The 24,012-nt window shown below is 52.3% G+C and overlaps 1 protein-coding gene across 3 annotated transcripts in view; it reads right to left on the bottom strand.

Moving 5' to 3' along the window:
* The window catches only part of arhgef2a (Rho/Rac guanine nucleotide exchange factor 2a), a 56,525-nt gene that overhangs the window by 18,498 nt on the left and 14,015 nt on the right, over positions 1-24,012 (bottom strand). For 2 of the 3 annotated variants that reach the window (XM_088905072.1, XM_088905073.1), the window contains one exon: positions 2,478-2,640. In XM_088905072.1, the coding sequence (XP_088761198.1) occupies positions 2,478-2,640 (163 nt within the window). Of the gene's footprint in view, positions 1-2,477; positions 2,641-15,866; positions 16,238-24,012 lie in introns of those variants that run through there. The other variant, XM_088905074.1, reaches the window with a different exon arrangement.

Here is a 24,012-nt window from a genome sequence, read left to right as displayed (position 1 = left end):
GAGAGAGCACAGTGCACTACTGCAGTGGTACAGGACAGTGTGTTAAAACAGAAGGACAGTGCAGTGGCTGAGAGAGCACAGTGCACTACTGCAGTGGTACAGGACAGTGCAGTGGCTGAGAGCACAGTGCACTACTGCAGTGGTACAGGACAGTGCAGTGGCTGAGAGAGCACAGTGCAGTACTGCAGTGGTACAGGACAGTGCAGTGGCTGAGAGAGCACAGTGCAGTACTGCAGTGGTACAGGACAGTGCAGTGGCTGAGAGAGCACAGTGCACTACTGCAGTGGTACAGGACAGTGTAGTGGCTGAGAGAGCACAGTGCAGTACTGCAGTGGTACAGGACAGTGCAGTGGCTGAGAGAGCACAGTGCACTACTGCAGTGGTACAGGACAGTGCAGTGGCTGAGAGAGCACAGTGCAGTACTGCAGTGGTACAGGACAGTGCAGTGGCTGAGAGAGCACAGTGCACTACTGCAGTGGTACAGGACAGTGCAGTGGCTGAGAGAGCACAGTGCACTACTGCAGTGGTACAGGACAGTGTGTTAAAACAGCAGGACAGTGCAGTGGCTGAGAGAGCACAGTGCACTACTGCAGTGGTACAGGACAGTGTGTTAAAACAGCAGGACAGTGCAGTGGCTGAGAGAGCACAGTGCACTACTGCAGTGGTACAGGACAGTGCAGTGGCTGAGAGAGCACAGTGCAGTACTGCAGTGGTACAGGACAGTGTGTTAAAACAGCAGGACAGTGCAGTGGCTGAGAGAGCACAGTGCAGTACTGCAGTGGTACAGGACAGTGTGTTAAAACAGCAGGACAGTGCAGTGGCTGAGAGAGCACAGTGCACTACTGCAGTGGTACAGGACAGTGTGTTAAAACAGCAGGACAGTGCAGTGGCTGAGAGAGCACAGTGCACTACTGCAGTGGTACAGGACAGTGCAGTGGCTGAGAGAGCACAGTGCACTACTGCAGTGGTACAGGACAGTGCAGTGGCTGAGAGAGCACAGTGCACTACTGCAGTGGTACAGGACAGTGTGTTAAAACAGCAGGACAGTGCAGTGGCTGAGAGAGCACAGTGCACTACTGCAGTGGTACAGGACAGTGTGTTAAAACAGCAGGACAGTGCAGTGGCTGAGAGAGCACAGTGCACTACTGCAGTGGTACAGGACAGTGCAGTGGCTGAGAGAGCACAGTGCACTACTGCAGTGGTACAGGACAGTGCAGTGGCTGAGAGAGCACAGTGCACTACTGCAGTGGTACAGGACAGTGCAGTGGCTGAGAGAGCACAGTGCACTACTGCAGTGGTACAGGACAGTGTGTTAAAACAGCAGGACAGTGCAGTGGCTGAGAGAGCACAGTGCACTACTGCAGTGGTACAGGACAGTGTGTTAAAACAGAAGGACAGTGCAGTGGCTGAGAGAGCACAGTGCACTACTGCAGTGGTACAGGACAGTGCAGTGGCTGAGAGCACAGTGCACTACTGCAGTGGTACAGGACAGTGCAGTGGCTGAGAGAGCACAGTGCAGTACTGCAGTGGTACAGGACAGTGCAGTGGCTGAGAGAGCACAGTGCAGTACTGCAGTGGTACAGGACAGTGCAGTGGCTGAGAGAGCACAGTGCACTACTGCAGTGGTACAGGACAGTGTAGTGGCTGAGAGAGCACAGTGCAGTACTGCAGTGGTACAGGACAGTGCAGTGGCTGAGAGAGCACAGTGCACTACTGCAGTGGTACAGGACAGTGCAGTGGCTGAGAGAGCACAGTGCAGTACTGCAGTGGTACAGGACAGTGCAGTGGCTGAGAGAGCACAGTGCACTACTGCAGTGGTACAGGACAGTGCAGTGGCTGAGAGAGCACAGTGCACTACTGCAGTGGTACAGGACAGTGTGTTAAAACAGCAGGACAGTGCAGTGGCTGAGAGAGCACAGTGCACTACTGCAGTGGTACAGGACAGTGTGTTAAAACAGCAGGACAGTGCAGTGGCTGAGAGAGCACAGTGCACTACTGCAGTGGTACAGGACAGTGCAGTGGCTGAGAGAGCACAGTGCAGTACTGCAGTGGTACAGGACAGTGTGTTAAAACAGCAGGACAGTGCAGTGGCTGAGAGAGCACAGTGCAGTACTGCAGTGGTACAGGACAGTGCAGTGGCTGAGAGAGCACAGTGCACTACTGCAGTGGTACAGGACAGTGCAGTGGCTGAGAGAGCACAGTGCACTACTGCAGTGGTACAGGACAGTGTGTTAAAACAGCAGGACAGTGCAGTGGCTGAGAGAGCACAGTGCAGTACTGCAGTGGTACAGGACAGTGCAGTGGCTGAGAGAGCACAGTGCACTACTGCAGTGGTACAGGACAGTGCAGTGGCTGAGAGAGCACAGTGCACTACTGCAGTGGTACAGGACAGTGCAGTGGCTGAGAGAGCACAGTGCACTACTGCAGTGGTACAGGACAGTAGTGCGCTGTGTCACAGCTGGAGCGTGGTCACTTACTGGGGCAGCACAGGGCCTCCTTGGCGGTGATGCTCTTGTTGCAGGCGGAGCAGAGCGTGGTGCCGGAGACGGACAGCGAGGTGAAGAGGTGGCCGTTGCTGTAGCGTGCCTCCCGCTCCCTGGCCTCCTTCTCCCGCTCCTTCATCCTCTCCTTCTCCTTGTTCTGCAGCGGACACACGGAGAGAGAGGGCGATCAGCACACAGGGACAGAGGAGGAAGGAACAGTACACAGAGACCCGCAGCGTGACTGGGCATCGTCAGCCCTGTTCTGTTCTTTATTTCATTGAACAAAACAATAAAATGCATTTTATACATGAATCGCATTTCTGCTCAAAGCCGACTTATTTCTTAGGAAAGGTGGAGACAAACATTGGCTCTTCTGGCACAATAATTGCTCAATTGATTCTTAATTGTTAAGTCATTGTAGACAACAATTATGTATTTAAGTATGACTTGGTACGACCAGCGATCTCTGGACTGTAGGGTTACAGTGTGACCCAGACTGGACCAGCGATCTCTGGACTGTAGGGTTACAGTGTGACCCAGACTGGACCAGCGATCTCTGGACTGTAGGGTTACAGTGTGACCCAGACTGGACCAGTGATCTCTGGACTGTAGGGTTACAGTGTGACCCAGACTGGACCAGTGATCTCTGGACTGTAGGGTTACAGTGTGACCCAGCCCAGACTGGACCAGTGATCTCTGGACTGTAGGGTTACAGTGTGACCCAGACTGGACCAGTGATCTCTGGACTGTAGGGTTACAGTGTGACCCGGCCCAGACTGGACCAGCGATCTCTGGACTGTAGGGCTACAGTGTGACCCAGACTGGACCAGTGATCTCTGGACTGTAGGGTTACACTGTGACCCGGCCCAGACTGATGGAATCCAATGATCTCTGGACGATGTGGCCCAGTCTGTGCTCTGTCTTCTGGTAGAGGTCAGGGCTGTCTTTCACAGACTGTTGGCTAGAGGTCTCCTGCAGTGCCTATGGGAGATTATCCCCAAGGATTAAGAGATTAACACACAGCCAGCTAATTGACACCCTGCGCTCTGCAAATCGCCCTGTAATCCACTACAACAGCTTCGCAGCTCCCTCAGTACAGACGGGGTACAGGAGGATGGGTGGGGAGCAGCCGCTGAAGCACAGAGAGAAGGGGAGGAAGAGGAGAAGATGAAGAAGACGATGTTTCCTGACACACTGCTGGGAGAAAGAGGGAGCTCACTGTGCCGGGAATGTGCCTACTCCACAGCTCAGGCGCGGCTGAGCAGACCTGTGAAGGGTTAAAAGCTGTGCTGGCCTGTCTGCTTCTGTTTTTCTGGGAAGCTGCGGTTCCTCATTTTTACACAGTCCAGAGGAAAACTGGTTTTTATCAGCAGAAAAGATTTAAAAAATATATAAGTATAGTACATAATTTCATAAGTATAAAAGTATAACTGCAAATATACTAGTCTGGAAATGTATGCGACTCCAAATATGCCATTGAGTCATTAAGGTAGATTTTTTAGAGTACTGTGCTGTATAGGGTGCTTGTGAACAAGGGTAAGCAGATCAGACAGAGAGAGAACAACGCTGTTAGTCTGATCTCAGGGAGGCCTCTCAGTTACAGACTAATCCTCTTTTCAACCCTTCACTGAGCTGCCCTGTGAATCCTTGCATCTCTACACATAACAACACACACCTGTACAGCAGCATCACCACACCGTCTCCCCACACCTGTACAGCATCTCTACACATAACAACACACACCTGTACAGCAGCATCACCACACCGTCTCCCCACACCTGTACAGCATCTCTACACATAACAACACACACCTGTACAGCAGCATCACCACACCGTCTCCCCACACCTGTACAGCATCTCTACACATAACAACACACACCTGTACAGCAGCATCGCCACACCGTCTCCCCACACATGTACAGCATCTCTACACATAACAACACACACCTGTACAGCAGCATCGCCACACCGTCTCCCCACACCTGTAGAGCATCTCTACACATAACAACACACACCTGTACAGCAGCATCGCCACACCGTCTCCCCACACATGTACAGCATCACCACACCGTCTCCCCACACCTGTAGAGCATCACCACACCATCTCCCCACACCTGTACAGCATCACCACACCGTTTACACACACCTGTACAGCATCAGCACACTGTATCCCCACACCTGTACAGCAGCATCACCACACCATCTCCCCACACCTGTAGAGCATCAGCACACCGTTTACACACACCTGTACAGCATCACCACACCGTTTACACACACCTGTACAGCATCAGCACACTGTATCCCCACACCTGTACAGCAGCATCACCACACCATCTCCCCACACCTGTAGAGCATCAGCACACCGTTTACACACACCTGTACAGCATCACCACACCGTCTCCCCACACCTGTACAGCATCACCACACCGTTTACACACACCTGTACAGCATCAGCACACTGTCTCCCCACACCTGTACAGCAGCATCACCACACCATCTCCCCACACCTGTAGAGCATCAGCACACCGTTTACACACACCTGTACAGCATCACCACACCGTCTCCCCACACCTGTCTGGAACCCCAGACAGTGGCTGTGGCTCAGTGGAAAACGCAATAGTTTATGAGTGTCCACTCTTATCTGACAGCACTCTCTCAATAAAATATGACTTAAATTTGTACATATGTGTCTTTTCTTTAAGACAATGGGCCTCTCCTTCTCTGAGGCTGTGTTGACATCCCATACAGGAACACAACAAAATGACAACTTCCTCTTTTTCTGCATTCAAAGGTGGGGCCAATGGAGGGGGGGGGCAGTTACTAAGGAAACGGGGGCGGGGGGGGGGGAGCTGTTGCAACATGGTCTGAATTGGGAGGAGGAGGAAGCAAAGACGTCGAGTACAACACCAACACAGCTTTGCAAGAGAGCCACACTGACCTACTGGGCCAGCAGCACTGTTACAGCACAGATAAGTAGAATAATATAGCAGTAGTGTTAGTAATAGTGGCAGTAGGGTTAGTAACAATGGCAGCAGTACTAGCTGTAGTGTTAGTAACAGTGGCAGTAGGGTTAGTAACAATGGCAGCAGTACTAGCTGTAGTGTTAGTAACAGTGGCAGTAGTACTAGCTGTAGTGTTAGTAACAGTGGCAGTAGGGTCAGTAACAGTGGCAGTAGTACTAGCTGTAGTGTTAGTAACAGTGGCAGTAGTACTAGCTGTAGTGTTAGTAACAGTGGCAGTAGGGTTAGTAACAATGGCAGCAGTACTAGCTGTAGTGTTAGTAACAGTGGCAGTAGGGTTAGTAACAATGGCAGCAGTACTAGCAGTAGTGTTAGTAACAGTGGCAGTAGTACTAGCTGTAGTTTTAGTAACAGTGGCAGTAGGGTTAGTAACAGTGGCAGTAGTACTAGCTGTAGGGTTAGTAACAGTGGCAGTAGGGTTAGTAACAACGGCAGTAGTACAGCAGTAGTGTTAGTAACAATGGCAGCAGTACTAGCAGTAGTGTTAATAACAATGGCAGTAGTACTAGCTGTAGTGTTAGTAGCAATGGCAGTAGTACTAGCAGTAGTGTTAGTAACAATGGCAGTAGTACTAGCAGTAGTGTTAGTAACAATGGCAGTAGTACTAGCTGTAGTGTTAGTAACAATGGCAGTAGTACTAGCAGTAGGAACACTTTTATTACTGTCAAAAAGAACAATGGGGCAAAAACGCGAGGCACGGGCTCCTGCTACACGAGGCCTGGGCCGACGGCCATCAGCGGCGCGGTAAGACTGCGCGGAGACAACAAAAGCAGCTTAGCGAGGGCTCGGCCTCATGGGGAGGGAGCGCCGCGACTAGAGGTCGTGGAGAAAACGGCTCGTTAGGAAGTTAAGATTCAATTACTGGCACCCCATTCCCTGGAGTAGGGGGGGCGGGTCTGGCTAGACAGAAATCCAATTACTGGTGCTGGGGCTGCCCGCTCATCTGACAGGGGGCACAGCTCCAGTCCCAGCACAGCAAGGGAGATACAGGGAGCTGCGGACTGTAAGATCACGGAGCACGGGAAAGGCCGAAGCCAGCAGGAGGCCTGTCAGCCCGTCCAGCTGGTTTGGAAGCTTAGTAGCTAATATATCCCAAGATCACCGGCAGCCCTTTCCCAAAGGATCCCTGGGAATCTGTTTCAACAGCTTGTCCTAGACATTCGCCACCCTCCATGTAAAGAAGCGAGCGACCCCTGTCCTCAGCTCCAAAGAGGAACACTGTCCCGTATCGAGTCACGTCCACACAGGTAACGGAAGAAAAGCAGCAGGAGGTCCAGCTCGGTCTTCAGAAGCAGCCAGGCCAGAAGCCGACGCCGCTGTAAAAACTGATCATCCGAGAGCAAATTCTCCTGCGGCTGCGTGAGGGAACCTGTCAGAGAGGCTGCGGAAAACCTGGTATTCCCAGGTAATCCGCGAAGGCTGAACTGAATTGAGTCAGTTTCATCATGTCCACTACGAAGAGTTCAACTGCACAGTCACAAAACGCAAGTGAAACTACAGTCGGGGCATTTCCAACATGTTAGGAATTTCCTGTGTTCAAAGATGATTTACTGAACCAACTGGGCGCATCTGAAGTCACCGAAATATTACAACCGTGCAAAGCACAACACACCACCAGCCACAAAATCATACCTGAATAACGTGTATGCAGAAACATCCCAGAATGCCTGGTGTGTGGGAGGTAGAGAGGGAGAGACAAATACAGAGAGAGGGAGAGACAGGGACAGAGACAGAAACAGAGAGAGGGACAGAGGGACAGAGAGCAAGACAAGGACAGAGAGAGAGAGAAAGAGGGACAGAGGGAGGGAGAGATTGAAAGGAAGTAGAGGAGGTAGAGAGAAGAGAGCAGGGAGAGGGATAAAGAGAGGGAGGCAGACAAAGGGAGGGAGAGGGACAGAGAAAAGAGGGGAATGCTAAGAGAGAGGAGGAAAAGAGAGAGGCACTGAGAGAGGGAGTCAGGCAACCAGTGAGTGTGTTTGTCAGAGACAGATGCCTCGTTATCACCACACCTTTTTAAACACAAAGCACCTCGCACTCTGTTTGCTAACGAACAGAGATTAATTAACATGTCAAAGAGGACAAATAGCATTCCCCCTTCCAGGAAGCTGACTGGTCACTGATGTTGGAGATGCTCAGAAATATCTTGGTAATTGTTATTGCTTTGGAAACACTGTAATTTATTGGTTATGCCAATAAAGTTTGTTGAATTTAAATTTGATTAACCAGACAGGGCAAAGCAACATCTGGCCAATGCAATGCCTCCCCTCAGAGGGATGAGAGATGGGGAACTGCAGACTGAAAGAGAAAAAGAGGAGGAACAAAAGAAAGAGACAAAGACAAAGAAAAAGAGACCTGTTTTTACCCAGATACCCAGATCTGGGGTGTGAATTTCATGTCACTCACCAGCACTGTCACGATGAAGCGGCCGAGTACACCAAGGTGCGTACTACACAGCACAAAGACAGGGAGAGAGGAGAGGGACAGGAGAGAAAGGAGAGAGAGGGAAGAGAGGAGCAGAGAAGAGAGAGGAGGAGAGAGGAGAGATAGGAGAGAGAGGAGGGGCGAGGAGGGGAGAGGAGGGGGAGGAGAAAGAGAAAGAGAGACAAGGAGAGAGAGAGAGAGGAGGAGAGACGAGGAGGTGTGGGAGAAGGAGAAGAGTGAGGAAGAGGGGGAGAAAAGACAGAGCTACACCGTGAGGGACAGAGACACTGCTCTGGCGTTTCTGATGTCAGTTTCTACAGTGCCCAGGCCTCAAGAACACCTCTGTTTTCCTGTGTTATCCCAGACACCTCTGCTCCTTCCAAACACATGCTGACTGTACAGGCGAAAGCCACGAACAACATGTTGATTATGACTAACTTCACACACTCTTCTTACAGATCATCAGGAAGATCATTAAACAAAACGTTTAGGTTTTTATTACAGCACTTTCCCACACTGACTAACTGTCTGACGAGTGGCTGACCATCCTCTAGCTAAACCACAGTCTGTTTCACTGGCCAGCTGTGTCACAGACTCAGGGAATGCCTGTCTGACCGGCAGACTGGCCAGCTGTCTCACAGACTCAGGGAATGCCTGACTGAGTGACCAGAAGACTGACCGACCTGTTGACTATCTGACTGAACTGAACCTTTGACCCAGGATGTTGTTCAGAGCTTCAGACAGATGGCAACACTGAGTCACTGACCCCTGTCCTTCCAGGCCAGCGGGGTGGAGCGACAGAAGAGCAAGAAGAAAGACAAGAAAGAGAGAGACCGCATGGCAAGGGAGAGGAACGGAGAGAGAGGAGAGGAAGGAGGGACGGAGAGAGAGGTATAGAGAGAGAGTTTGAGGAAGAAGGTATGCAGAGGGAGAGGAAGAAGGGCAGAGGGAGAGGAAAGAGGGACAGAGAGGGTGTCGGGGGCTGTGAGTGAAGAGTGGGAGGAGGCAGGGAGGGAGAGAAAGAGAGCAGACGACTCTCCTGGAATTCCTCTGCTGTGAAGTCAGCCAGAGAGGCAGAAGGAGTCAGAAAGGAAAACAGCACCAATGAAAGGAATGATACCCTCATCCTCCCCCTGTCCTGCACTTTTACCCTGATCTCACTGGTCTTTACTGCACTGTACTGTGCTTTTACCCCGATCTCACTGGGCTCTACTGCACTGTACAGGAAGGAGCCTGGGAAGGAGGATGTCGTCTGTGTGTGGCCCTGCAGGTCTGGAAACAGCCAGTTTCCACAGCCTCTCTCTCGCTCTGTTTTCACACCTGTTGTATGTGGTTGTTTGCAGGTTCGACAGTGAAACGCTCATAACTACAACACGTGACTACTATAAAATCTGCCTTTTACAGTCCAGTGGTCAGGGCAAAGAACAGAGAGGAGAAAGGGGAGGGGGAGGAGTGAGAGAGAAATGGAAGAAGTGAAGGAGAAAGATTTCCAATCTCAGCAGAAGAAAAACAACCACTCCCAAAGGGAGGACAGAGAGAAAAAGTGTGTGTGTGTGAGAAAGAGGGGATCGAGAGTCTCCCAGCGCTGGCGGTGCTGCCCGCTCTATTCGAAACCCCTGTGTAACCCGACTCCCTCTCTCTCAGGTCGCTCTGAAAGGGCCCTTTGTGGAGTGCAGGGCCAGACGCAGACAGGTGTGCCTGTGTCACACAGCGGGGGGGGGGGGGGGGAGGGGCAAGACCCCTATTCGGGTCCTCACCGCAGCCCAGCTGCTCCAAACACGACACAGGCAGGCCGGCAGCACAGGCACCGACCGCAGAGAGAGCCCCAGGCCGTGACAGCACTGAGGGCTGCGGCCTTTCAGAAGGACACTCTGCAGGTCAGGTGAATAGTTTCTGAAGCTGAGCGACATGGACTCTCTCCGTTGCCCCCCCCCCCCCCACTCCCTCCTCTCGTTCTTCTGTTGCCCTGCTCTCTTTCGCTCACCTCACCCTACTCTCATCCCTCTCTCTGTCCCTCCCCCTCCTCGCCGCCCTCTTCCTCCCTGCCTTCCCTCGCTGATCCACGGGCCTCTCGTGACCCTCTCTCTCTCCAGTCACAAGGACAGCACTGTGAGCTGTGCTCTCTGGCTGCGTCTACCCTGACAGTGACTCAGTGAGTCTGTGCGCTCAGTGTGCTATCCACAGCCCCTGTGCGCGTCTTCATCTGCCACAGGAAGAAAAAAATATATTTTTTAACTAAATTAATGTATACGGGGCTGAAAATAAAGATTGCAATGCACAGCAGCAGATTGATCCGCTACAGTTTTTACAGTGCTGTCAGTCAGACTCCCAGTGCACAGCAGCCAGATCCACTCCAGGTTTTACTGTGCTGTCAGTCAGACTCCCAGTGCACAGCAGCCGGATCCACTCCAGGTTTTACTGTGCTGTCAGTCAGACTCCCAGTGCACAGCAGCCGGATCCACTCCAGGTTTTACAGTGCTGTCAGTCAGACTCCTAGTGCACAGTACAGGTTCTGATTGACAAATGTAAAACCTGGAGAGGACCAGACTGCTGTGCGATGGGATGTTGGTGACGTAGAAGAGTCCTGACACGAGAGAGAGGGACACTGAGAGCGTCCTGGAACGGAGCCCCGTGCTCGCGGTCGTGAGGGAGCAGGAGCTGTTTCAGGCCAAACCCTTCACAAGCAGCTGGTTCCTTTCTGAGAATTCAGCCCCTCACACCTGCGTGGTCCCCACCCCGGTTCAGCCGCAGTCCACTGCCCACACTGTCACAGCAGCTCTCTATGCGCTGCGCGGCACCACACAACAACTCCTGAGAGCGGACCCACCCCCCTCACTGTCAGCGCTCGGGACCAGTGCGCAGAACCCGCACACACGGCCACCTGTGATGGACTCCTTTCCCCTGCCCGCTCTTGTGTCTGTCTGACTGAGCGGCACAGTCACCAGGCTCGCATGCCAGCAGGGCGGCACGTCTTTGCGCAGAGGGTGGTGGGGGTGTGGAACAGGCCGCACAGCCATGGTGTGGAAGCTGATACCCTGGTTTCCCGCAAGACGCAGCTGGCCGAGCCAGATCCCGGGTTCCCTGACATCCCCAACAGGCTGGACAGACCGAGTGGCTCCTCGTCAGTGACCCTCCTGCAGCTCTGATGCCAACGCGCAGTGGGCCGGCAAAGAATCGGAATCGCTTTTATTCGCCAGCACGGGTCAGGTACAAGAACTTGCCTTGGTACATTTGGAACCTGCTCAACACAAAACCCACACAGGTCTCTGCTCTCCGCTCTCCGCCAGAGCCGCTCCGCCACGCCGAAGGCCCGGGGGTCTCGCCAAGAGAGGACTGGTAGCCCCCCCCACCCAACATTACCGTCTGCGCCCGTCTAGGCCCCCCAGGGACAGGCCAGCCACACCCTGCACACCTGCGCAGAAGGGCTAGAACTGTGAACAGCCGAGCTCCCGTGCGATTCGAGTTTCCCCGGGATGCACTTAGGACACTCATTCCTACACCTGCGCGGATGAAGCGTTCGAAATGCCCTGTCCAGGAAGCTCGGGAGCAGCATGCCCGTGCATCTCGGAATACGTTTGCCAGTGAGCACGGCTCCCCAGGTCCCCGTGTCCCTGCTTGTCTGGCTGAGCACTGGGAGAACAGCCCAGGACAGCGGCAGGAATGTCTGGAAATCCGACACATGCAGCACGAGCATGAGCAAGAGACTGGGAATCGAACACGGGACCCTCTGGGCGATAGGCACACACTTCTCCCTCTGTACCAAAGCCTATAGCATGAGCATGACCAAGAGACTGGGTTCATGTACACAGGAGTGTTTAAGGACAGATAAATCCACTATATACACAAGTGTGTATATACACACACAGACTGCATGAGACTGAGTAAATGTACACAGGAGTATAAAAGGGTAGACAAGTCCAGCATACATCTTAATATACTTCCACACACGTGTGTATGTGCACACAGACTGCATGAGACTGGGTTAATGTTTACAAGGGTATTTAAGGACTCCTCTGCCCAGTCCGCCTCCGGACAGTCTGCTGTGGGAATTGACATGATGCAAATTAAATGCGACTTTACACAAAGGGTTGTGGGAGTCTGCATCAGGCTTCCCAGTCAGGTGGTTGGAGCCCCGTCTCTGTCAGACGAGCAAGACAAGCCTCCGCTGAGCTTGTGTCGCGTTCTTGGCCAATCGGTTCACTGAAGCTGAGCTGAACGAATAATCTCGATTAGCTGGATCCTTTCTTGCTGTTTTGGCTGCAGCCACCCTGGCGTTTAACGTTGTTAAAAAACAAGATGGTGCTGAGGAGTTACGAATGTAACAGCTCCTCTTTCTGCACTGTGCGCCAGTGTATATACTGTATAGAGAAAAACTGACATGGAGGGCAGAAAGACACTGTGCTGTATGAGTGTGTTTAAATATATACCTACAGAGAGAGAGAAGCAGGAGCACCGCTTCACAGTCAGCAGCAAGCAGCAAGAGCAGCAGACAGAATCCTGCATGCTCACTGTCCGTGTGTGACACAACAACACCCAATAATTAGGTGTACTGAAAGGCTTATTGAGTGTATTAGTCACACTAAATTTGGCTTAACCTGCTTACAAGATGCATATTAATATAGAGGGAAAGGCACACGGGGAAGGCAGGCATAGCCAGGGAGACAGGAATCGGGCCTGAAGGATGCGCCCCAAACCACACCAGCACACTGGTCAGGAGAGAAGAGTTGGGGTGTCACTCACTGGGGGGGGGGGGGGGGGGGGGGGCAGGACCCCAGCACCTTGCCCATCAGGCCCCTCTCCATGGCGACACCAGCAGGATCTTGCCCTGTCAGTGTGTGCGTGGGTGCCGGTGCGCTGTGCCCGTCCATGCACCTGCAGGGCACCTGTGTGTGTGTGTGTGTGTGAGGGTGCAAGCGCGTGACGCAGTGTCTGTCACCATGCCCCCAGTTTCCTTCACAAGCGGAATCGCATCCATGAGAGAGAGAGCAAGAAGAGAGAAGCACAACAAATAAAAAATAAAGGCAGACGCCGACGAAGAAAAAACTCCGCAGTTCCTCCACGATTGACTCAGCGGTGCTCGGTGAGCCGCCGGCACACCTCCCCCACTGCAGCGCAGCGCTGTCCTCTCTGACACACTCGGCGTCGCACGCCCACGCCCCACTCCCACGCTCCGCGCCAACGCTCTGCTTCTGCCCACCTGCTCTCCCAGCACCCGAGCTCCCCAGGGCCTGCCCAGCGCCGCGTGTGTGTGTGTGTGCCCTCTCCGATCTGTTCCTGAAAACACCCCGACGCTGTCAGGGCCGGATCTGCTAAAGCGATCTGTTGCCATGGCTTCTGTGAAACTTCTCTTTCACAGCCTCCTCGTGTAACAGACCTGTACTTTTCCAACACGCCAGCTGCCCCCTGGTATAACAAGGCTGGGCCTGAACCACTGGACCAGCTGTCCTCCTGGTGTAACAAGACTGTTCCATAACTACAGCTCTGATGATGATGATGATGAAGGAGTGTTCATGTGAAGATACAGAGGAGCTGGACTGAGTGTCTGTACAGTTACTCTACAGCTCTGATGATGATGAAGGAGTGTTCCATAACTACAGCTCTGATGATGATGATGAAGGAGTGTTCATGTGAAGATACAGAGGAGCTGGACTGAGTGTCTGTACAGTGACTCTCCAGCTCTGATGATGATGAAGGAGTGTTCATGTGAAGATACAGAGGAGCTGGACTGAGTGTCTGTACAGTTACTCTACAGCTCTGATGATGATGAAGGAGTGTTAGTGTGAAGATACAGAGGAGCTGGACTGAGTGTCTGTACAGTGACTCTACAGCTCTGATGATGATGAAGGAGTGTTCATGTGAAGATACAGAGGAGCTGGACTGAGTGTCTGTACAGTGACTCTACAGCTCTGATGATGATGAAGGAGTGTTCATGTGAAGATACAGAGGAGCTGGACTGAGTGTCTGTACAGTTACTCTACAGCTCTGATGATGATGAAGGAGTGTTCATGTGAAGATACAGAGGAGCTGGACTGAGTGTCTCTACAGTTACTCTACAGCTCTGATGATGATGAAGGAGTGTTAATGTGAAGATACAGAGGAGCTGGACTGAGTGTCTCTACAGTGACTCTACGGATTATATTCCAAAGGTCTTCAGAACATTCCGAGAACAGACTGGTATTACGGAGATTCGAATGCCTCCCTGCCCAAAGTGTTTTCAAATGGCATTCCTACAGCGGAAAAGTGGGCAGATCACTTTCTTCTGCTTCTACTCAGAGCTAAGCTCACAGCCGCTGCCGCCGCCCCCCACTTCCCCCCCCCACAGAAAAGTTCATTTTACTCAAAGCATTCCTGAACGCAGAGAAGGCCAATTAAAAGTGAGAAAACAGGAAATACAGATGGCTGTGGCCCGATTGTGCGACTGTAACTCCCAGCTCCCAACTCCAGAACGGCACGAACATATTCATAACACAGATCCATCCGTCACAGCATGTCTGGGTGCATCCCTGACACAAACCCATGGGCGCTGCTGGTTAAGCGGTAATCGGAGAAACGGGACACAGGCGCATAAACAGCTATATGTTCTATTTGTACGAGAATTATAATGATGATGATAACGATCATTAAACCCCGAGCGCTTGTCAATTTCCGGCTTCTGGGGGGGGGGGGGCTCGTCTCTTTGCCAACTCTGGGTGCGTCACTTCCGGTGCGAAGCACGTGTCTCGCAGGTGAGAGACCAGGAGCTGAGGCGCGGGTCCCGGCTCGCAAGACGGACCCCCGGCCACTCGCAGCGTCACGAGTGTCTTTAATCACACACTCGGCAGAACTCCAGCGATTTCCTTTCCTTCCGAGGCGGTGTGGAATAGCGCCGCGGCACAACTCGTCCCTGCGGCAGGGTCAAAGCCCCGGCAGTCCGGGCGGCTGGACGGCGGCGGTACCGTGGTACCGGGCCGGGCGAGAGCGGACACGGGAGAGCCGACGGCTCCAGCGCGGGAGACACGAGCAGATGGCGATCCTGCAGCCGATCAGGGAACTGGGCGGCCCAGCGCGCCTTCCAGCCGCGGCGCAAAATTCACACCTCGATCAAGACTCAGGATTGCCTCTGAAATGAGCGCCCGGGGGTCGTTCACAGCTACAGGCGAGGAAGCGGAGTTTACAGCCAGCCCAGGAATCGAGCCGGGGGGGGGGGGGGGTGATGGGCAGGAGTTACCACCGCTGTAACCGGGCTGAAACTGAAACCTTAATAACTTGAAACATAAAAAGAGGAAAACAAAAAGGAGATCGGATTGCGCCGCGACCTCTCTCTTGCTCAATAGCCTCTGAGTAACTGCGGCTGTGCAATCGCTCCCCTGGACGTGTTATCGTTCTTGGGAAGGAGGAGGAGGTGGAGGTGGTGGTTTCGTGATGGAGCAGAACTTTTTTTTTAACGAAAACGTGGTGTAAAAGTCGCGCCCCGGCTGTGCTCGGGCTCAGACGCGCCAGTCCGCCAGGGGCCCCCTCCCCCGAAACACACACACACACACCTCCCCCTCGCCCCCCCCCCCGGGCGCTGCGTGCTCCTGTCCAGGCCCGAGCTGAGCCGAACCGAGCCCAGAACCGGCCCGGGGCCCGGAGCCCTGAGCCCAGACTCGCACACTCGGGGGGGGGGGGCTTCGGGTCCGAGAGGCAGCTCTGGGGCTCTTGCGCTCGTTCTACACGTGCAGAACCCGGGGAACCCACCGGAACCACATGAAACCCGAGCCCGAAAGGGACGCAAATAAACACTTTGGGGGGGCGGTCGAGTGGCAATTTAAACTCTTCGAAAAAGAAAAAAAAAAAGCTCCTAAAACATTCTCATGATAATTCCATTCAGCCACAACAAGAATGGTCCATCAGGCCCTTGAGCGATCGCGATCGATTCCCCCGTGTTCCTTCGAAGACGGGTGGACAGAGACGGCAGACTCACCCGCTGCGTGATCTCCCTCATGCGCTCCTGGCGGGTCTTAGACAACGGGTCTGCTACCCGAGACATCGCAGCCTGGCTACTTCAGTTCTGGACGCGCGGTACACCGGTGCATACACTGTACGTACAATGAGAACTAACTGGACGCAGGAAAACAAAAGCGTTTCGGCTTTTAGCCTAATTCTGGTCCAGTTCTGTTAATCCAGCTTCTTTCCGGGTTGCGCCAACGGGTAAGACGAAGAAGAAGAAAAAAAGGGAAGAAGAAAAAGCAAGTCCTATCAACTTTTTTTTTTCCCTTAATATAAATATGTAATCTATAAATATGAATATATCCGCCTCTCAGCCCTGCTCGGAGCGAATGACTTTCAAACAGGAAATTCGAACTCGCTGCTAATCTCTTCACAGGAGAGCACACTCCGGGGTGGGACACGCCCCCAGGGGCGGGGAGAGCACGCAGGAGCAAGACGGGCAGGCATGAGTCCCCGCCTTCAAGGCAGCGGTCTCCGATGTTCGACCAATCAAGTCGGGGATTGTATTATATGACCACGCCCTCACACTGACAATCCCTGTCCCTCCCGAGAATCCCAACCAATAACAGCGTGAGCTCATTACATGAGCCCGCCCTCTTTGGGAGCTTAAGTTTTAACCAACAGCGGCGCACTGGACATGTTTGTCCACGCCCACTTCTAAATAAACATTGCCCACGCCTTCTCCTCGCCTCATGGTCTCACTCACTGTAGTGTGGTTTTTTACAGTTCGGCGCCCAGTTTTTTTTTAACTCAACTCCTGTATCTCTGAACAAACCGCCTTGCATTTCAAACCTACACGCTGCTGGCTGCCCATCTCCTACGTGGCAAAAGCATTATATCCTCTTCCTTCTAGCCGGATTTTTAGAAGATTTTCGTCCCATCACTTAAATTTTAATAAAGGTATTTATGGGACCACAGAGAAATCTGCCAATACTGTTTTTTTTTGTAGATTTGAGTAAATCTACAAAAAAAAATGCGACCCGAAATACTTTTAGTACAGATATGATAAACGGATAAACTGTTTCTCTTTTATCAGCACAAACACGAAAGCCGAGTTGCGGTCCAGTCGCGGGTACGATCCCTGGATCTTCTCGATCACTACAGGACTGAAGCAGAAACGCTTTAAAAAGTATTTGCACCGTCTCGCTCAAGTTCAAATTCAGAGGCCTTTTCAATGCCGAGTTTTCCGCGGCTTCTTAATCTCAATAACAGCTGATGATTTCTACCAACTCGACGGAAAAAACAGAAACCGTTCCGTTGCACCGATCTGTATCCCGGATCTGAGGATGATGACGGAGTTTTAACAGGTGGTGTACAGATCAAATGAAGATCGCGTTTAGAATTAAAGATTATAAGTGACAGAAACCAGGGTATCGGCTCCAACAACAGGGCTGGGCAGCTTGTTCCACACTCCCACCACCCTTACTGTAAAGACGTGCCTCCTGCTGTCTGGTTTCAATACCCTTCCCTGTAGTTTCCACTTGTGACCTCTGGTTGGTGACTCACTGTTGGTTCTGAAGCAGCTCTTTGGCTTGAGTTTGTCGATGACCTGAATCTCGTCTCTTTGTACTCTTCTCTGTTCGGGACTGAAGAGACTCAGTCCCTTCAGCCTGTCGGTGCAGGACAGGCCTTTGAACCTGAGAAGGTGTCTGGTCATTCCCGAACAGAAATATCTTTCATTTATATCACCATTTCGTACACAATATTCTGAATGACGTCTTATTAGCACACTGCAGCATCGTAATACAACATCTCTTGTTTTAGATTCCTCTCTTTTAACTCTATACTGTATTTCAACACAACCCAGAGTGTCTAGAAGATGTGAACGATGTGCCTGTTTCACAGCAGCCTCTTCAGGCGCAGACTGTCCCGTGTTGTATGTGCAGCTCATGTTTCTGCTACATGTATGTAACACTCTGCACACGTCTGCATCAGAGTCCTTGGCACGTTGGATAAAAATTACTCTTAAAATGGTGGAGATCTGACAGTCAGGGTTGTACTCTGCATCGTGCTGTAGTGCAGTGGATTTCAAATAACAGGCAATTGTGAGCACAACAGCAGAGCTGTACGGCCGTGAAGGCTGCAAGACAGAACTAACCGAGCTCTGATTGAAGCTGCCTCTTGTTGTCTTGCGTATCGCGGTGGCTTTTCTAAGAGTTTCGCAGACTGTTTGGGGTAGAGGGTGGCGCTCATCCGCATCAGTCTCACACACACACACACACAGAGAGAGAGAGGCTCCAGGACACTCCAGCCTCCCAGCACAAGTCAAACAGAACCACCAACAGCTAAATTTAGCTTTCGGCAGGAACGCCCAAAACCAGCGGCCTCACTGCCTTTCTACTGAGTGCCAAGAAAAACAGCAGTGCTCTCTCTCAGCCTCTCTCCCTCCCTTTGCTCCTGTCTCAGCCTCCTCCTCTCCCTCTGATTCAGCCTCCCTTCCCCTGCTCCTCTCCCTCTGATTCAGCCTCCCTTCCCCTCCTCCTCTCCCTCTGTTTCAGCCTCCCTTCCCCTCCTCCTCTCCCTCTGTTTCAGCCTCTCTGCCTCCCTTCCCCTCCTCCTCCTCTCCCTCTGTTTCAGCCTCTCTGCCTCCCTTCCCCTCCTCCTCCTCTCCCTCTATTTCAGCCTCTCTGCCTCCCTGCCTCCCTTCCCCTCCTCCTCCTCTCCCTCTATTTCAGCCTCTCTGCCTCCCTGCCTCCCTTCCCCTCCTCCTCTCCCTCTGTTTCAGCCTCTCTGCCTCCCTTCCCCTCCTCTTCTCTCCCTCTATTTCAGCCTCTCTGCCTCCCTGCCTCCCTTCCCCTCCTCCTCTCCCTCTATTTCAGCCTCCCTTCCCCTCCTCCTCTCCCTCTATTTCAGCCTCCCCCGCCTCACTCTGGCCCCCCTCCTGGTCTCTCTCTCCCACGCTCCCTCTCCATCTACCTGTCTCTCAGTAACTTCGTCATTGTTAAATTTAGCGCCTAGAATGATAAAATAACGGCGCTGTTGAGGACTGGAAACTGTCCTTCCCTGCAGTTCCTCAGCTCAACACATTCCCCTGGACGCACACGGTCTGCTCCTGGCACAGCGCGCCATCACACGCCCCCACCCCTCACACACTTGTGCCCAACAGCAAACCATCTAGGAAAACTGTCTTCCAAGCACTTTCATAATCCAGACAAGCAGAAATAAACAAGCACTGTGCCTGTATAAGAGGCATCATTATAAGATGAAGAATACTCTAGATATCATCAGAGCTGGAGAGTCACTGTACAGACACTCAGTCCAGCTCCTCTGTATCTTCACATGAACACTCCTTCATCATCATCAGAGCTGGAGAGTCACTGTACAGACACTCAGTCCAGCTCCTCTGTATCTTCACATGAACACTCCTTCATCATCATCAGAGCTGGAGAGTCACTGTACAGACACTCAGTCCAGCTCCTCTGTATCTTCACATGAACACTCCTTCATCATCATCAGAGCTGGAGAGTCACTGTACTCTCAGTCCAGCTCCTCTGTATCTTCAAATTAACACTCCATCATCATCATCAGAGCTGTAGAGTAACTGTACAGACACTCAGTCCAGCTCCTCTGTATTCAGACACTAATTGATCAAGTCTAGCAAAGCCAGTGACTGACAATGTAGACCCGAAGTCTCCAGCCCTGATCCTGTGAGGCCCGATGCAATTTAGTCCCATAAGTCACAAGTGTGTAAAGAACAAGACGTTTTTAATCAATCTAAAAGAAGAGCACTCTAGTCCTTAAGGGCTGAAGGGATCTCCTCTCAATTAATTTAATTAATTTACTTAATTAAGCTCATCTCCTGATTAATTGGTCACAACAACATTGTTTCAAGTCTTTAGAAGTGGGGACCTACAAGTCCTGCTGGGTGGGGGGCTCCTGATGCAGGAAGTGACATAAGGGATCAGGACTGGAGCTGCGCTGGTCACAGGCTGGCCAAGCGTGAAGGAGCACTGGTTACATAATCAGCATGTGGGGATTAATTAGACCAATTAGCTGACAGGGATCAGAAAAGTGTTGCCTTCTGTCAGACAGAGGGACTGCGCAGCAGGCAGCTGGACTGAAGCCAGCTCCTTCTCTGGCCCTGGTTCTGTTTCTCTTTTGGAACCGGTTCCAACAACGCGTGCCAGAACACCTCGCGCTCACCTGCGAGTTTTGCGTCACTCCTTTCCGAGCCCTGGGGTCTCACAGGAACAGCCCCCCCCCCAGCACAAGTCAGGTCCGTGAAAGATATCCTCACCAGCAGAACCCTACAGCAAAGCCAGTCGTCTTCGAACTCTGGGGCTTGGGGGATTGAAACAAGCACAGATCTCAACAGAACCCATCAGTCAGCCCATCTATCGGCCTGTAGGAGCATCAGTCATTAAGTCTTATCTAAGTATCGGTCTATCAAAGTATCGGCACATTTACAGCATCTATCGGTGTCTATATTAGTATCTGTCTTTCAGTATATAGAAGTATTGGCCTTTCTATCGAACAGTCTGCATGTTTATACTGAGATACTATACTATAAGTCTCTCTCTTTGGTAAGGAGCACTACCTCACAGAGAACCCTTTCTCCCTGCCATGAGTCAGCGTGTGTGACGAGACAGAGGGTTGCAGAGTTTGGGGGTGTTGGGGGTGCTGACTCTTATCTCTCTCTCTCTCTCCGCTGTGTGATAATGAGGCAGTCCCAGGTGACACACTGCCTCTGTGGCAGCAGCGCTGACAGCTGCCATTGTCAGACTAGCAAAGAGCCATTGTGCAGCGCAGCCACACTGCGAAGTGAGAGGAGGAGGAGGAGGGCACAATGGGTAAGACAATAAGGCAGGGGAGGGGGTGAGGGTGTTCAAATTCTCCCCACACAGGCCTTCCCCCCTCCCCCTCGCTCCCTCGCTCCTGTGCCCCCCTCCCTGTCCCTGTGCTCCTCTCCCCCTCGTCCCTGCTCTCGCCACGCTGTGTGTTTTTAGACGGGGGGGCTGTGTATCAGGAAGGCGTGTGGGCTGATAAGTGCAGCACGCAGGCAGCAGGAGATGGAAAGCCAGCAGTAATAATACTAACAATGATAACGAGCTGCAGTATCAATACTAACAATGATAACAAGCTGCAGTATTAATACTAGCAATGATAACGCATGGCAATATTAATACTAACACGATGACACACTGCACTATTAATACTAACAATGACAACACACTGCAGTATTGATACTAATAATGATACAATACAGTGCAGTAAAGCCCAGTGAGATCAGGGTAAAAGCACAGTACAGTGCAGTAAAGCCCAGTGAGATCAGAGCAAAAGCACAGTACAGTGTAGTACAGCCCAGTGAGATCAGGGTAAAAGCACAGTACAGTGTAGTACAGCCCAGTGAGATCAGGGTAAAAGCACAGTACAGTGCATTAATATCCAGTGAGATCAGGGTAAAAGCACAGTACAGTGCAGTAAAGCCCAGTGAGATCAGGGTAAGTCCAGTAATCATCCTGACTGCCTAGAACTGCTATTGGAGTGACCCCTCTCTCCTCCTAATTAATCGACAGACACAGCCACAAGCAGGGATTTGCATATTAATTTTAAAAATTCACAGCATTTTAAAAATGGAAGTTTTCACACTCCTACAATCTGCAAACAAGAGTGTGAGGGTTTGCAAAGGAAAGTGTGCAAAACGCACACACCAAGATACAGGCGCTCAAACACACACCCTGAGACACACACACCCACCTACAGGCACACACACCCACCTACCGGCACACACACTCCCTTACACACACCCACCAACAGGCACACACACCCTTACACACCCACCTACAGGTGCACACATCCACCCTCCTACAGTCACACACACCCAGGTACACATACCCTACTACAGGCGCACACATACTCTCCAACAGGCACACAGACACCCCCTCTTCCTCCTGTGCCCCCCTCTTCCTCCCCTTCTCTCTCCCTTTTCTTCTGTCTCTCAGTCCTGCTTCCTCACTCTGCTCCAGGGGTGTTGGAAAAGTTCTACAACCTCTCTGTGAAATAACACCACTAACAACTGGACGGCAGCAACTGCAGTATTGCTGACCGCAAAGCCCTACAGCAGGTGGTGAAAACTGCCCAGTCCATCGCTGGGGTTGCCCTCCCATCCACACAGGACATTTATGACAGACGGTGCTTGAGGAAAGCTCTAAGCATCATCAAAGACCCCACACACCCCAGCTACAGACTGTATGACCCTCCACCATCTGGAAAACGGTACCGGAGCACTCGGGCCCGGACTACCAGACTCAGAGACAGATTTTACCCCCGCACTATCAAACTATTAAACTCCCAGCCTCTCTCACCTACGATCTGAACCCTCACAGTGCCTTCTCTCTTACCAAAAACTCAAACACACTCTGAAATCTACCTCTACCTCACATGTCAAGAAGCTCACTCCCCATCATTTTCTATCCTTTATTTCATTCTGTCGATGTATGATTTTGCACATCTGATGTTGTTTTGCACACTGCCTGTTGTCTCTGTCTTTCTTTTCTTATGCAATCGTATTGTTTTTTGTACTTCTTACCGTCTGAGAGATAGCTAAATAGCATTTCATTATACCATATACCTGTATACGAGTAGAATGACAATAAACTTGAACACTTGGACACTTAAGTGCTGCCTGCTTTGCTTCTGACACTCCTACTTCTCTGCTTTGCGCTGCGGTCCTGTGCAGTCGGAGCTTCAGGCTCTGTCCGCGAGAGGAGGGGAATGCGGGAGAGGGGCGGGCGGGACGGGCCAGGAAGCGCCCCCCCTCCGTCCCCCACTGTACAGCCGTGACACAGATGATGCAACCCCGCCGTCCGGCAGGGTAACGAGCCGAGCTGGCGGGCTGACGGGAGCAGGGAGGAAGGCAGACGGAGGGGGTGGGGGGCGGTGGGACAGGTTTCCAGGCTCGCAGTGAGAGATGTGGAAACTCACTCACGCTGCAGTCGGACACATGTTGTCCAGATGTGCTGGGGGGGGGGGGGGGGGTTCGGCCGCTATTTGTTTGCAAGTGGCGTGTGCCTGACCTCCTCCCATCCCGACCCCGAGCACCGCTCTTCATCATCTCTCTCACACACACTCACATAGACAAACGTGCACACACAAACACACACACACGTACACGTCTTTACTGCACTGTACTGTGCTCTTACCCTGATCTCACTGGGCTGTACTGCACTGTACTGTGCTTTTACCCTGATCTCACTGGGCTTTCCTGCACTGTACTGTGCTCTTACCCTGATCTCACTGGGCTGTACTGCACTGTGCTGTGCTTTTACCCTGATCCCACTGGGCTGTACTACACTGTACTGTGCTTTTACCCTGATCTCACTGGGCTTTACTGCACTGTACTGTGTTTTTACCCTGATTTCGCTGTGTTCTTCCTGGACTGTACTGTCACTGTCGACATTTACAAGATTGCACTCACACACTGTCAAGACATGAGGCCTGAACCCTTACAGAGACTTCTCATACAACTTCCACGAAACACAGGCTGTATCTCTCTCTAGGCGGTGGGAGAGAGGTGCTCTCTCTCTGTCTCTCTCTTTGCTGAGGCACTGGCTCTGATGGTTTACCAAACGCAGTTTCATCACGAATCCACAATTTTCCCGATCTCTCAGTCGGGCTGCCTCCCAATTCCTCCTTGCCAGCCCGCAGCCCGCAGCCCGCAGCTGTGGGTACGCTCTGTGCCACACAGCCCTCCCCCGCGTTCCTCCGAACCCCTGCCCTTATCGAGAAGTGCATTTTTAGCGGTCGGGAGGAACCTCTGATGGCGCAGGAAGTGAGATAAGTGTTGCACTGTTCATGCACGGCGAAGTTATCTGGAGCGCAGAGCACGGGCAAAAATAGCCACCCCGTCAGACGAATGACATCGCCGCGGGCCACGGACGGACTGATGTCACTTTATTTTTTGATGGGTTTTTTCCCCAGCAAATGATGTCATTTCAGATGGGGACAGGGTGGGGGGAGGGGGGAGCCCGCGATCGTCTGCCCAGTGAACGAAGGGCCCGCGGGTGCGCAGTCTGGAGGCCCAGCACCCTCTCCCTCCCCAGCGGTGTGGCGGGTCCGACACCGAGCTCTGCAACCGGACGGTACCGCGGTGTAGGGTACCGTCAGGGCAACGCAGACCG

This window comes from Atractosteus spatula, chromosome 25, assembly GCF_055471065.1.
Source record: "Atractosteus spatula isolate fAtrSpa1 chromosome 25, fAtrSpa1.hap1, whole genome shotgun sequence".
NCBI classification, from domain to species: domain Eukaryota; kingdom Metazoa; phylum Chordata; class Actinopteri; order Semionotiformes; family Lepisosteidae; genus Atractosteus; species Atractosteus spatula.
Note: the sequence above shows the minus strand (reverse complement) of the source record. Positions and strands in the feature narration are given on the sequence as shown.